At 45.4% G+C, this 13276-nt stretch overlaps 1 protein-coding gene across 6 annotated transcripts in view; it reads right to left on the reverse strand.

Annotated features, from left to right (window-relative positions):
* Window positions 1–3414: 3414 nt before the first annotated feature.
* Window positions 3415–13276, reverse strand: part of usp53a (ubiquitin specific peptidase 53a) — a 38750-nt gene continuing 28888 nt past the window's right edge. For all 6 annotated transcript variants that reach the window (XM_030338491.1, XM_030338485.1, XM_030338486.1 and 3 more), the window contains exons 15-17: window positions 6561–6627; window positions 5731–6437; window positions 3415–5593 (exon numbers count right to left, since the gene is read on the reverse strand). In XM_030338491.1, the coding sequence (XP_030194351.1) occupies window positions 5517–5593; window positions 5731–6437; window positions 6561–6627 (851 nt within the window). In that variant the 3' untranslated portion in view covers window positions 3415–5516. The remainder of the gene's footprint in view (window positions 5594–5730; window positions 6438–6560; window positions 6628–13276) is intronic.

A 13276-nucleotide genomic window follows, 5' to 3' on the forward strand; every position in this document is an offset into this window, starting at 1 on the left:
TGAACTGGTTTGAATGCATTATACATTGTATTAGGCTTTTTAATGCGCGTGAGGAAGGGAGATACAAGTCGGATTGCCTGAATGAGTTTCTTCATCATACACTTCTGAGCTGATAACTCATATACCTGTGATTCCCCCTCCTCCTCTTCTTCCTTGGCTTTCTTTTACTATGTTCCGCCTGCAGATAGATAATAGATAGTGGATTAGATAAAGATGTATACCAAAATCAAATGGCCAATATGAGACACCCGCCCACCGTTATTTACAGACTTATATCTGCCTTTCTAAAGGCTGCTTTCAACACTTTCAGACACACACGCACGCACGCACACATGCACATACACACGCAGGCACGCACTCACACACATGCACGTACACGCATTTGCTCCCGTGGTGGTCATCTAGTGACTCCATCATGCACCTTTCCTCGACGCGCCAACACTCGCGAACACTGTCTTTGGGGAGATTAATTACAAAAATAAGCATGATTTTGGGTAACAATGTATATATATGTGTTATGTGTATTACCAACCGTCGACGACATAAGCTAGCTCACCGTTCCGACTGAAGTTCGGTTCGTTTCCACATTCGACGGACTTTTCAATCGATTTTTCTTCGATAATCAAGTTGCTCGAGGCAAAGTTGAATAGATTCAGATATCTCTTTATAAATATATATTATGTTATCAATAAATTAGAAATTAAAGGACCATGCGAGCATTGACATTTACTCAAATAAAAGTAACAATGTAACAAAGTGAAAAGGAAAAGCGCCAGCTGTGCTCGCGCTAATAAACTCCCGCTGCCCTGGCTCGAGCTCTCTGATTGGCTGGCCTGTCTCAGCTGTGAACTATCAGGCAGGGGACGCTTGTGCTTGTCCAGGGACGTAAATAAATAAATGGGGCGCAATATGACATTGACGTAGACAAGGAGCCTCTTTGGTCATGATTTTCTTTGAACATAAAATGGTTGAATTGTCTTAAAAGATGAGTTAAACTAATTAATTTGCGTTTTGACATTCATTGATAAGCCCATGGAATTTATACTCGGATGATGGTTAACCTTACTCACAAAACTGTCACACAAAAGAATAAAGAAATTAATGTATGACACAGTCACTTATCTTGGCCAACATGTACGTACACGCATTTGCTCCGGTGGTGGTCATCTAGTGACTCCATCATGCACCTTTCCTCGACGCGCCAACACTCGCCAACACTGTCTTTGGGGAGATTAATAACAAAAATAAGCATTATTTTGGGTAACAATGTATATATATGTGTTATGTGTATTAGCAACCGTCGACGACATAAGCTAGCTCACCGTTCCGACTGAAGTTAGGTTCGTTTCGACATTCGACGGACTTTTCAATCGATTTTTCTTCGATAATCAAGTTGCTCGAGGCAAAGTTGAATAGATTCAGATATCTCTTTATAAATATATATTATGTTATCAATAAATTAGCAATTAAAGGACCATGCGAGCATTGACATTTACTCAAATAAAAGTAACAATGTAACAAAGTGAAAAGAACAGCGCCACCTGTGCTCGCGCTAATAAACTCCCGCTGCCCTGGCTCGAGCTCTCTGATTGGCTGGCCTGTCTCAGCTGTGAACTATCAGGCAGGGGACGCTCGTGCTTGTCCAGGGACGTAAATAAATAAATGGGGCGTAATATGACGTTGACGTATGATTTTCTTTGAACATAAAATGGTTGAATTGTCTTAAAAGATGAGTTAAACTAATTAATTTGCGTTTTGACATTCATTGATAAGCCCATGGAATTGATACTCGGATGATGGTTAACCTTACTCACAAAACTGTCACACAAAAGAATAAAGAAATTAATGTATGACACTATCTTGGCCAACACTTGCATTATCATACCAATCAGACCTTTTAAATTGGCTGACATTTTTTATATTTTTGCTTTTGAGTTATTTTACTGATATGTATTTTGAAAAAATAATCCTTTTCTCAATTAGTTTTTGTGTTAAAAAAATCTTTATTTTTATTTATTTCTTTATCAATTTTTTAAAAATCACCTATTTTGAGAGCCTCTACCCCAATTTCGTTGCACTTTGTGCAATGACAATAAAGAGATTCTGACTTGGTTAAACAGAGGTTAAGGTCGATGCATTAACCAGCAGACGCTATAGAAACTCGAGAGATAAGTGAAGCGGAGGTCTGGAATTCACTCGGGTGGTGAGAGCGAAGACAGCAAGGGCAAGGGTAAAATAAGAAGAAGAAGAAGAAGGAGAAGGAGATAAACAGAAGCAGAAGAAACAGAAGAAAGAGAACCGGGTGGAAGATGGAGGTATGATGACAGAGTGAGGAATGACATGAAGACAGAGAGAGAGAGAGACGAGGGAGGCGGCTGGCAGGTGGGAGGAGTAAATGAGGAAGCGGGGGGAGAAGTCAGACACACTGACAGTGCGGCAGAGTTCAGCTGATGGCCCCTAATGAAGTCAGCCAGATGCGTAGGAGGAGCCCCCGTTGACAGGAACGGGGCCCCATGCTGACAAATGAAGATGTAAACACTTTCAGACACACATGTGCACACAGACACAGGCACACACACACACACACACACACACACACACACACACGAAAAAAAGGGGAAAAACACACACACACAGGCAGGCAAACACTCTGACACACACGTCACACACACACACACTAAAACAAGACAAGAAGATAAAGATAAAGTGTGGACACTTGTCCAAGAGCTGATATGCTTCCACTATTGACATAATTGACCACAGACATTAGACTAATGACTACTATCGCCCCTCAATTCATTTAAGCCACAACCATTTAGTTGAAGGGCCCAGTGACTTAGACCAGTGGACCCTCACCCCAACCCCCTTGGCAGTCTGCAAATGGGTGGAGGGAAAGTGTTAGTAATGATGAGTTAGAGACATGGGGTTGTGATTGACCTTTTCTACATTCAGTCATCACACCACTTTCTATACTGTACATATTTTTTACGTAGTGTGTTCATATCTACTTCATATTTTGATAAAATCTACTATTAGCATTAAGCCTGTTATACCTCTAAATGTCTATATAAATATTTGTTGGTTAAATATTGATTTTTTTATTCCGATGGCTTCTCACTTCTGAATGTTAAGTTAAGTAAAGTTAAGTTAAAGTAATAAAAGCTAATATTAGATGCAAAGAAGCCGTTCGTAGAGGTGAATGGGATGATGGGGAGATAGCTTTGATGACCTCGTAGGTCAGGGGCTGTTCACTGAAAAGTTAAGTTATTGAGAACGGGGTAGAGAGAGGTATAGAGAGATGTTAATAGTTCTACATTGAAATCTCCAAAACGTTTTTTTAGATAAATAATCTTAAGAGAAATGATAAATGATAGATTCAGCATTGGAAACTGCACCGTAAGCGAGCCATCTGAATAGGTTCTTCATCTCTTTATTATGCGAATATATTAGGCATTGAAAGGCCAAAGTTGCAGTTCAGTCAAATATCCTGCAGGAGGCAGCAACACGCTAGGCATCGGTGGACACCCAAAATGACAGACCACTGCTTAAATAAAATGGTTTAATAATTAATACAAACGAAATATCTTGTTAAAAAACAATCCTGAAAATCAAAGAATTTTACACATAATTGTATTTCAAATGGTCGAGAACATAGAAAAGTACAAAAGGCACTGTGCAGTTTACTCTGTCCAAAATGTACAAAACAGTTGATACCATCGAAACACCGTAAAAGACATCTCCAGCATTTTACCAAGTAGAGGATGAATATTCAGGAATGGGACCAAGCAAAAATAATCTGTTAAAAATAAGCATTTCAATTCCCAAAGACATGCTCAAAAGCGTCTACACTCTTAGCCAACGTGGATTGATAGTAAAAGGCATTTATATAGTGACAGCACTACTACTTTTGCCCATAACAGGACCTATAAAAAAAAGTTAAGGAGTATTGGAAGGGAGTGTTAAGACAAAGTACATGAAATAAAGTGGAATGCAGCATTATGTTACACATCAAATCTATAGGGATGTTTGACTCTGCAGCTTGGAGAGAAAGCGACAGAGGTAAAGACAGAGAGAGAGAGAGACAGAGAGACAGAGACAGAGAGAGAGAGAGACAGAGAGACAGAGACAGAGACCGAGAGACCGAGAGTGAAAGAGGGATTGGGGTGTGTGCAGAAAGAGCATTAGCCAGATACCTGTTCACCAACAAAACACCACCACACATTCTCGCCCTCCAACCGGGCTCCGTCGTAGTCCTGCTCGTATCCTATACATGTGCAATTTAACCCACAACAATCTCCTGCCATCTTGAAAACATGACAAATAAACAAAAAAACAGAACCTTAAACAAAATGAAAACAACAGCATTAGGATTTATTTATTTCCATCACATTCCAGGCCAATGATTCACAAGCTTCCGATTGAGCAAAAGGTAGAATGAATGGAAACACGTGTTCATATTCTTGGTTTAAATCGTGCCGTTAACCTCTTAAGGGACGGGGAGTTAAGGGGAAGGGGAGTTAAGGGGCTGTTTTTTTATACTAAGACATTCTGGTACAGATCCTCTGTGTGTGTTTTGAGACGTTGCCTGGTGAGACAAGCCCAGAACCGTTTCAGGTGCAGTTGGTTTTCCCGAAGCTCCTGTTGGTTTAACCGCTGCCCGCTTTGGGGTCTTTGAACCGCGTGGAGACAGATCGTGCTTTATAATTTATTTATCCCCGTTTACTCCCGCTGGTGAGGATTTGTTAATATGACTTTCAAATGAGTCTACTATTCATAAACACACGGGCTGGGCTCTCCGCTCTCTCAGTTCAGAATCCCCCCAGAGAAAAGGCAATCCACAATTATTCAGCTCAAAAAGTGCTTAAAAGTCACGCAGTCACATAGCAAAGTCATGTACCGAAAACAAATTCCACCGATTTTCTTAAACCAATTAAGTAAATTTCCGTAAATTTGAAAAAAAAAAAACACAACTCACCAAAGTAATTATTGCAAGGCATGAAGAAGGCTCTTTGGGATAAGACGGTATGCCGTTATCTAGCTTAACATGCAACATGGCGACATTCTAAGATACAAATCTACCACTCTTCAACCCCTCTGCTAATGAGTGTACTTACAGCACTGGAATGCCTTCTAAGAACATGGAGGAAAACACGATTAAAGCAGACCTCTCGCAACTTAATAACACATTGAAAAATGCAATGGCATTAAGAGGATGAGCTACGAGTGACGTGAGCACTGTGCTAACACAGTTTGGTGTGTTATGGCTTCCAAACGCTTTAGGAGATTTGTTAAGGTTGTATTTACAAAGCAATGAGGAGGAACTGGTACTTGTAACATTCTTTCAACGTCGTTTTTCGGGAATCGATTTCTTTGGCGCTTCGGATTTTCTGTGCAACGGGAAGACGAGTCGTTTAAGCATGTCGACGTCTCCCCTTCAATCGGAGGATTAAAAAAAAAAATAATCACAGATTCATCATCGCTCTTCTGCACAGTTTGTGGCTCCGCCTGAGTGGAACTCAGAGGTACCCGTGTTCATCCAGTCCTTTAGGAGTCACCGGGTTCCACCTCGCAGCACTTTTAGCCGTAGAATAACCTAGAATCAGAAAGATGTACAGCTTAAGCACAACATCTAAAAAAAAAAATTCAACAACAAGCCAACGGGCGAGTACAAGAACGCGTTTACGAATTTTTTTCGGAATTTCTCAAGCATGCATTTCTCGGAATGCTTACCCAGCTCCGATCTCCCTCTCCCGGGCTCCGGCACTCGCCGCTCCACGGTGGGCAGGCGGCGCGAGTCGGCGTCGCTCTCCCCCGACGACGCCTGCTGCTGCTCCCCCCAGGCCTCTGTCACGGCGTGCAGCGGGGGCCGGCGGTGGTACTTGGCCCGGTACGTGTCCGTCATGCAGCCGTCCACCGAGAAGTAGGTGGTGGGGAGCTTCACGTTGCTCGACGTCGTGGCGGCGGCGGCGGCGGCGTCCCCGTCCCCGGAGAACCCCTTCTCGCTGTCGCTGGCCGAGAGGTCGTTCCGCTCCTGGTCCGAGGACACCGACTTGGAGCCCGCGGAGCTGGAGTCGGACGAGTGCCTGTGGTCGGGCGTGGCCTCCATCCAGCGGCGGAAGGTCGGGTGCGTGGTGGACAGTAAGGGTGGCGGGGGCGGGGACGGGGAGTCCCGGCGCCGGTCCGCATCTCCGCCCAGACCCGGGAAGTCGCTGGGCCAGCGGATGAAGTCCTTTGGGGGCAGCGGCGGCGGCGGCGGAGGCAGGGGGTCATCCTGCTCGGAGAAGGGGCCGGCGAGGTCGTCGGAGCTGTTCCACTCCGAGCTGCTGGTCTTGGCCAGGTAGGGGGGCTCCGGACTGCCGTCCACGTTCTCCTCCCGGTCGCTGTCTGGGCTGCTGATCTTCTCCAGGCGGCCCGGGTTGTAGCGGAAGGCTCTGGTCCTGTGGATTAGGATTCAGTCACTTTGACCAACTCGTAGTGAACGGTCATTTAAAAAAAAAACACAAAAAGACACCTTCCGACTTGGAGTGCGACTTCCATTTTTATTCTAAATTCCCTTTTACCTTTGCAGGTACGGAGTAGACACCGGATCGGGATCTTTGAGACCTGCTGGTTTCCGTCCACGGTCATCTAGAGGACAGACGGGAAGCGTTACGGCATTAAACCCGAGACAACACGGATAATAACTACCGCCACAGCGGTCAGTCCCCGGCCAGACAGACAGCAGCCCGTCGGCCGCGGCCCGTCAATAAACAAATAAATTGCCGGAAATAAATAAACAAATAAACTGGCTTAACATCTGTCATGATGGGTTTATATCTGAGCGAAGCTACTGCTGCGTGTCCTCTCCCTCTCTCTCCCCCCCTCACCAAAACATGTTAGATAATCTAGCAGGGGTCAGTGTGGGGGCTTTCGCCGGTACACAGACAGTGGCTGTGTAGCAGCCAGTCTAGAGCCGAGTGCCCCGTGGCTCTCCGTGTTCTGTCGCTGGCTGACCCTGCCACACAGAGGGCTACCCCCGAAAGGGAAGCTGTGTCGATGTTCTGGCCCCGGTTAGCCTTGCGCTCACCTCTGCCAACGATAGCAGAGTTAGCGCCAGCACTACAGAGAGGGAAAGGTAAGGATGCGTGTAAACAAATAAGGGGTGGGGGCACCCCCACATTGATTTGGGGGTTGAATTCCCTACTATGTCCCTTTAGTCCATGTCCCGTTCTCATTATCGAAGACACTTTTGTTTGTAGATTGAAATAACTGGACAATGTTGTAAAATTTTAATAGGGAAGAAAATTGCAAGGTGTATGTCACCTGATTAACCAGTTAGGATAAGTCGGTCGGCAAACTGGATGGGTTTGATTCACAACGCCCAATCAGAGGAAAGCATCAGAGCTCTTGCACCAGTAAGGAACTCGGAGTAACATCTGTGGCCTGTCAGTCTGTCAAAACACGCTCACACACACACACACCACTATTTTAGCCGTAGGGCGCCCCCACTGTGAGCATTAAGCAGCTAAATCCTTTGTGCTGGCGCGCAATTACACTGGAGGGTCGGACTAGGGACTCCGTCTCTCCCCCCCCCGCCTCCCCCAGCACTGCTGCATGGTTAAGCTGATAACTCCCCCAATGTGGCAGCGTTTGTTTTGGTCCCGTTGATAAGCGACTAAACAGCGTAATGCTGTAAAAAAAAAAAAATCACTGGAATGCGTTTTTGCTGCACTTCTGCAAAAAGCTGTGAGGAAAACCAAAGATTTGGCAGTTTTACCGGACCGCCAAACGTAGTGATTTCCTGTTGCTATGCAAATCAAAACGTTATCTAACAATTTATTAACCTCCCATTATTAACCAATTTCTCCTTTTTGTTATTAGAAGATGCAGTATCAAGAAACAAAACAGAAAGACCGAACACGTCAGAGTCGTCATCGTTTGCCCAGTGGACCAGACCGGGGAACGATTCCCAGTGAGACATTAACTTGTATAGCGCTCCCGTTTCTCCATTTGCACACAGGTCTCCTACATCAGGAGGCCATTACCCTAGTGAACGAACTCCCTGAGAACATTTGACGCCCGTCTGTACAAACGCACGCACCCCGGAAACACATCAGAGAAACCGGCAGTTATTCATGTGGAAATATGACCAGATATTCAAGAGTCGTACTCTTGTGGAGTGAAAAATAACTGCAAATATTCATTCAAAGTTAATGCAACTCTGCTTAATTTGTCTCCGGTTCCATTTTGGATGCCAGCGTGTGCGAATTCATAGTCAGCACTTTGAAAGAAATGCCCGCAAGACCTCAGACGGGTTAGAAAAATTACAAAAATATACATGAAAAGGCTGTGTGGTGAGTGGTCACTGTGTTCATGCACACATATATATATTCATGTATTCAGTGTGGGGGAATGGAGATAGAGATCTAGGGGATGAAACCACAGATGTGTCCACGCCTGACGCCATTCCAGAGTCATAATACACACATACAAATACACACACACACACACACAGGCGGACACACACTGCCACGCACACAGACAGACAGAGGCACACACACAACCAATCCAGTCCTCCCCTCCACACACACACACGCACACACACACACACACACACACACACACACAGACACAGACACAGACACAGACACACACACACACACACATACACACACACACACACACACACACACACACACACACACACACACGGTCACATCTGTCTGTCTGGGCTGCTGAGGTCACGTCTGCTTGTGGCGGAAGTGGAGGGGAGGATAAACAAGCCACTTGACACCGTTTCAATTCTTGACGCTGGAGTCGGTCTTTCATTTGACACGAGGAAGCAGCCTCCTCACGAACCACGAGCCGTTCAGTGGGAACCTTTTGACAGCGCTTAGATGTTGCTGTCGGCGCACCGCCGTGACAACCTGTTCCTGTACTTTTAAGGTTTATTTTAACTCTACAGAGAAGAGATTTGTTCCTCCTCTCATCATTAAAATGCATGTTGTGGCATATTTGCTAGTCATGTCCGTGCGGTTATGCACGGAGGGAAAAAACACAAACTCAGGCAGGACGTCAAAGCGTCCGCACTTTGAATAATATTCCAACAACATCAATTATTAACTTGCGGCTGAATATAGTTGGGTTTTGCAGACGGATGAGTCTGGATTTTAGATTACACCAGATTACCATAAACAGATTAAGGCAACTTTAAAAAAATAAATAAATCTGGCACAAAAGTAAGATGAAACCTAGACACATGCTCTGTCTGGCTCGTCCCAGTCCTAGACGGCATGTTTCCAGACATATTGGAGGACAACTTTTTGATTTGTTTTGTCATGAACACGTCCCAAAGTTCTGCTCATTGCCCATTGGGTAGAGGGGCTGGAGGAGTGAGGTCAGGGGTCGATTTCCTTCAGAAACAACATGTCTTAGTCTGTTCTTCCTCATCCTTTCTCCCTCACTTCTATTATCTTGTGTGTTAATATGATCCAACGGCCTGACGACCCTGTCTTAATGTCCTCTTATCCTGGGGCGTTAACACATCGCAGGCTTGCGATGTGTTAACGCCCCAGTGCACTCGAATGATGGGATAAGGTAATGTTTTGATGACTTCATGGAGAAACTAAATGTCTATACACGAGGAGAAGTATGGGAGAAGAGTGTTCTACAAGTTGATGAAAGGTTTAAAGGATGTTGGCGGTTCATCAAGGGGATCATTCTGGTCACTCCGGGGCAACCGGGTCCATGTTCTGGACTCCGGGTTGGAGACGGGCAACCCAGCTGGGTAAATCAGACAAGTTGTGGGCCATCGCGCCTTCTGCTCAGCTGCAGCTAGTCTGAGGAATGCTCTCCCTGACCACCACCAAGGGCCCCACAGACTGTGGATTCTTTTAAAAAAGGCCTAGAAACCCATCTTTCTAGAAAAGCCTTTGGCTAAACTGCTATCTTAAATGATTATTTTTTTCTCTGCTATTTTTCTTTTTAATCTAGTTAGTCTTTTATGTTTTATAGTCTTTTAATGTGCATTGTAGCACTTTGAGGTCATCGAGTTAATGTAAAGTGTGTTATAAATAAAATGTATTATTATTATTATTATTATGTACCTGAGTTACAGACTCAAAGTCCCACACCAGAATGCCTGGACTTGCAGTAAAGACATATTTCAGCCATTGGCTGAGAGGAGGGAAAGGGGGAAGATACAAGGTTCACTAAAGTAAAGTCGGCTATGGATGAGACGGACTAGCAATAGCAGAGGGAAGCTAGCCGCAGGCCCCGAATATATTGGAGGGACAGGGCTCAACGGCTTTGGAGGTAACCCGCTACCTTAAACTCCCTGCTATGAATCCATGAAGTCTTCCTTCTTCTGGGTTACCTGCGTTTTACATTCACTGGAGATGCAAGGACGAAACATGCTGAGAAAACAGGGTTTTGGAACGGGCAACCGAGGTTGGCATGGCTTTTTATCAAGCAGGTCCGGTTGCCAACACAAAAACCAAATGAATTACGCAAATTTTAAAAATCAATATTATGATAGTGTACGTGTGTCTATGTGCCCACTTGTTTCCATGTGCGTGCGTGTGTCTATGTGCACGCGCGTGCGTGCGTCTATTTGGATGCGTGTGTGTCTTTGTAGGTGTGTGTGTGTCTATGTATATTTCTGTCTGTGTGTCTGTCGTCTGTGTGTGTCTGTGAGAGAGGAAGTTTGTGTGTAGAGTCATCCCAGGCTTCCCAGGAAGGCCGGCCCACACCAGCGACCACAACTGAACATCAGCCAACTAAGCCTTTTACCAGCAGCTGCTAACAAACAATTTATACTAGAAAAATAAGTCATGCCGAGGACCATGCCAGGCCAAAATCACGGCAAAGACAATGGGCGTGTGATAATTTAACCTATTCCAGTTATCTTCCCCTCTCGAGTACCTTGGAACTCAAAAATGTAATTCAAATATTACACAGCGCCAAAATGAACACCACAAAACATTCACAAGTCTCCTCACAAGCAGATTGTTAATAAGAACGACCCCATCGTGAACTTTGGCATCCAGGGGGAAATCTTTAAACAGTCAAGGCATGTCACATTAACAGACCTTTTAACAATTAATGTAAAACTCGTGCTTAACAAGAAACTAAAAGGGCACCATGAAAAAACACGGCCCAAACAACGTCACAGAGATGAGTCACGGCTGGCTGGGCACAGCCTGGCACGCCGGCAACCTCAGCCCAAAACCCCTCTCGCCCTGCTCGTGAGCGTGGGAATCAGTGACAGCCCCTTCACAGGTTTTGGATGTTTGACCTTCCCTCTCGGTCCCTTAGTCGATACGTCCCCTCCGTGCGCCAGATGAGGGGACAGCAGGAGTCAGACGGGGGTCTCCCTCTCCCTGGGTTAATGTCACCTCCTTTAACTCGAGCTAGGGCGGTGGTTTGTTTTGTAAAGGCGTGCTATCGCGACCGGACACGCTCAGGCTTTTCCGACGAGGCCGCCTTCAAGAGGGATACAATTTAATTTTCCAGGATAAATATTATTTAGAGTCGTTCCTGTTTCAAACCGATCCTCGCCAGGATACAGCAGAGCAAACATACAAACCCCAGTGTGATTAGTGAGCCTGAAGAAAAATCGAGGCAATCTCGACATACAAAATAGAATATTTATCGGATAAAATAACAATTATCATACAGAAAACACATTTCTCACTGCGATAAAACCCATTTTCTATTCTTTGCCAATTTTCTGAGCCATGTGTTTTTTTTCATGATACAGGACACATTAACTTTGTTCCAACAGAAAGAAGGTCAAGTTTAGTAAAGGAACAAACCTCGATGTTTCCACACTATCCGAGAGCCTGACCTTAACCATACGCACGGAACGATAAATCAAGGTAATGACCCGGTGTAGCGGAGCGATACGGTGGCTGGATCACGGTAGGAGTGTTTCAGGAAGTCCACGGGAAAGAACGATGCCGGTTTTATGAAAGTCTGATGGCCAGTGGGGACTTATTTGTAGAATTACAGATAATTACTATTTGGTGTCAACTTGGTGCTGCAAGAGATGCAGTAAACCGAAAGGGGTGCGGACAAAGGCCGGTGAGTCCCATAACAACAGATAATGAGTATAATAATCGCAAGCGCACATCAGTAATCATAACACCAGATTATAAGACTGCGAAATGGTGAAAAGTCATGGGAAAAGCATCCCACAGCCCTCAAATACAGCTTTGTGATATGGTATATAGATGTTTGCAAGTCCAAACCTAGTATACGCATTACTTGAGAGAATGTTTAAGACGTTGAGAAAAAGTAAATACAACCACACCCGATGTACTGATATAAAAATAGATTGAAGAAGCATTGTCTGGCCCGAACAGAGCATAGTAACTCAAATCTAGCTTGAGAAACAGGAGCTGTTTATACTAGTAGCAGGTTTGTTAGGCAGTAGACTATTAAATAGCAGGAAAAGTCAAGCTTGTTTCTTGTGTTGCCTCACCGATAACCCAGATGACCTCACCTCACTGAGCGACACTCGGTGAGAAATAACAACCGCGAGAGGCCGCACCCGTACTCAGAAATGCAGGTCAGAGGCGGTGTGGTGTGGTGTGTGTGTCCGCGTGTTGTTGTGCGTGGGTCCACGAGGTGTGTGCGTCTACGCGGTTTGGTGTGTGTGTTTGTCCGCACACCAGGTGTGGTATGTGTGTGTCCGCACGGTTTGGTATGTGTGTGTCCGCACGGTGCGGTGTCTGAGTGACCGCACGGTGTGGTGCGTGTGTCTGCGCGGTGTGCGTTCTTGGATAATGAGCAGAAGGTGAGAGACGCCGTTCATTATTTAGTGGAAGCGGTACGTACACGCGTCCTGCTGTGGGTCGCAGGGCACACAGCGCTCTGAAAGGGTTTCAGGGCGTTTGCACACGGCCACGCAGACACACACTTCAACGTTGGTCCTCATCAGCCAACGTTGTGTCACTGGGGGCCGGTGTTTACCGGAGCGGTGTGCAAACATCTGAAGGAGTTTTAAAGACAACAAGAAGCTGAGGACTCGGAGGAAGGTGAGCTCGGTGCTTAAAGTGGGACGAGGAAAACAAGGTTGAGCGTGGTAAATAAATGCTAAATGGACTGCATTTATACCGCTCCTATCTAACCAGGGGCCACCATCAGCGCTTTACAATATTGCCTCACATTCACCCATTCATGCAGACATTCACACACCGAAGGCGGTATCAACAACGCAAGGCGACCTTGCTCAGGAATAAACCGGCGCTCGGCTAGGAACCGGGGATCGAACAAGCAACCGTCCGGTTACCAG

The sequence above is a fragment of the Gadus morhua genome, chromosome 17 (genome assembly GCF_902167405.1).
Source record: "Gadus morhua chromosome 17, gadMor3.0, whole genome shotgun sequence".
NCBI lineage: Eukaryota > Metazoa > Chordata > Actinopteri > Gadiformes > Gadidae > Gadus > Gadus morhua.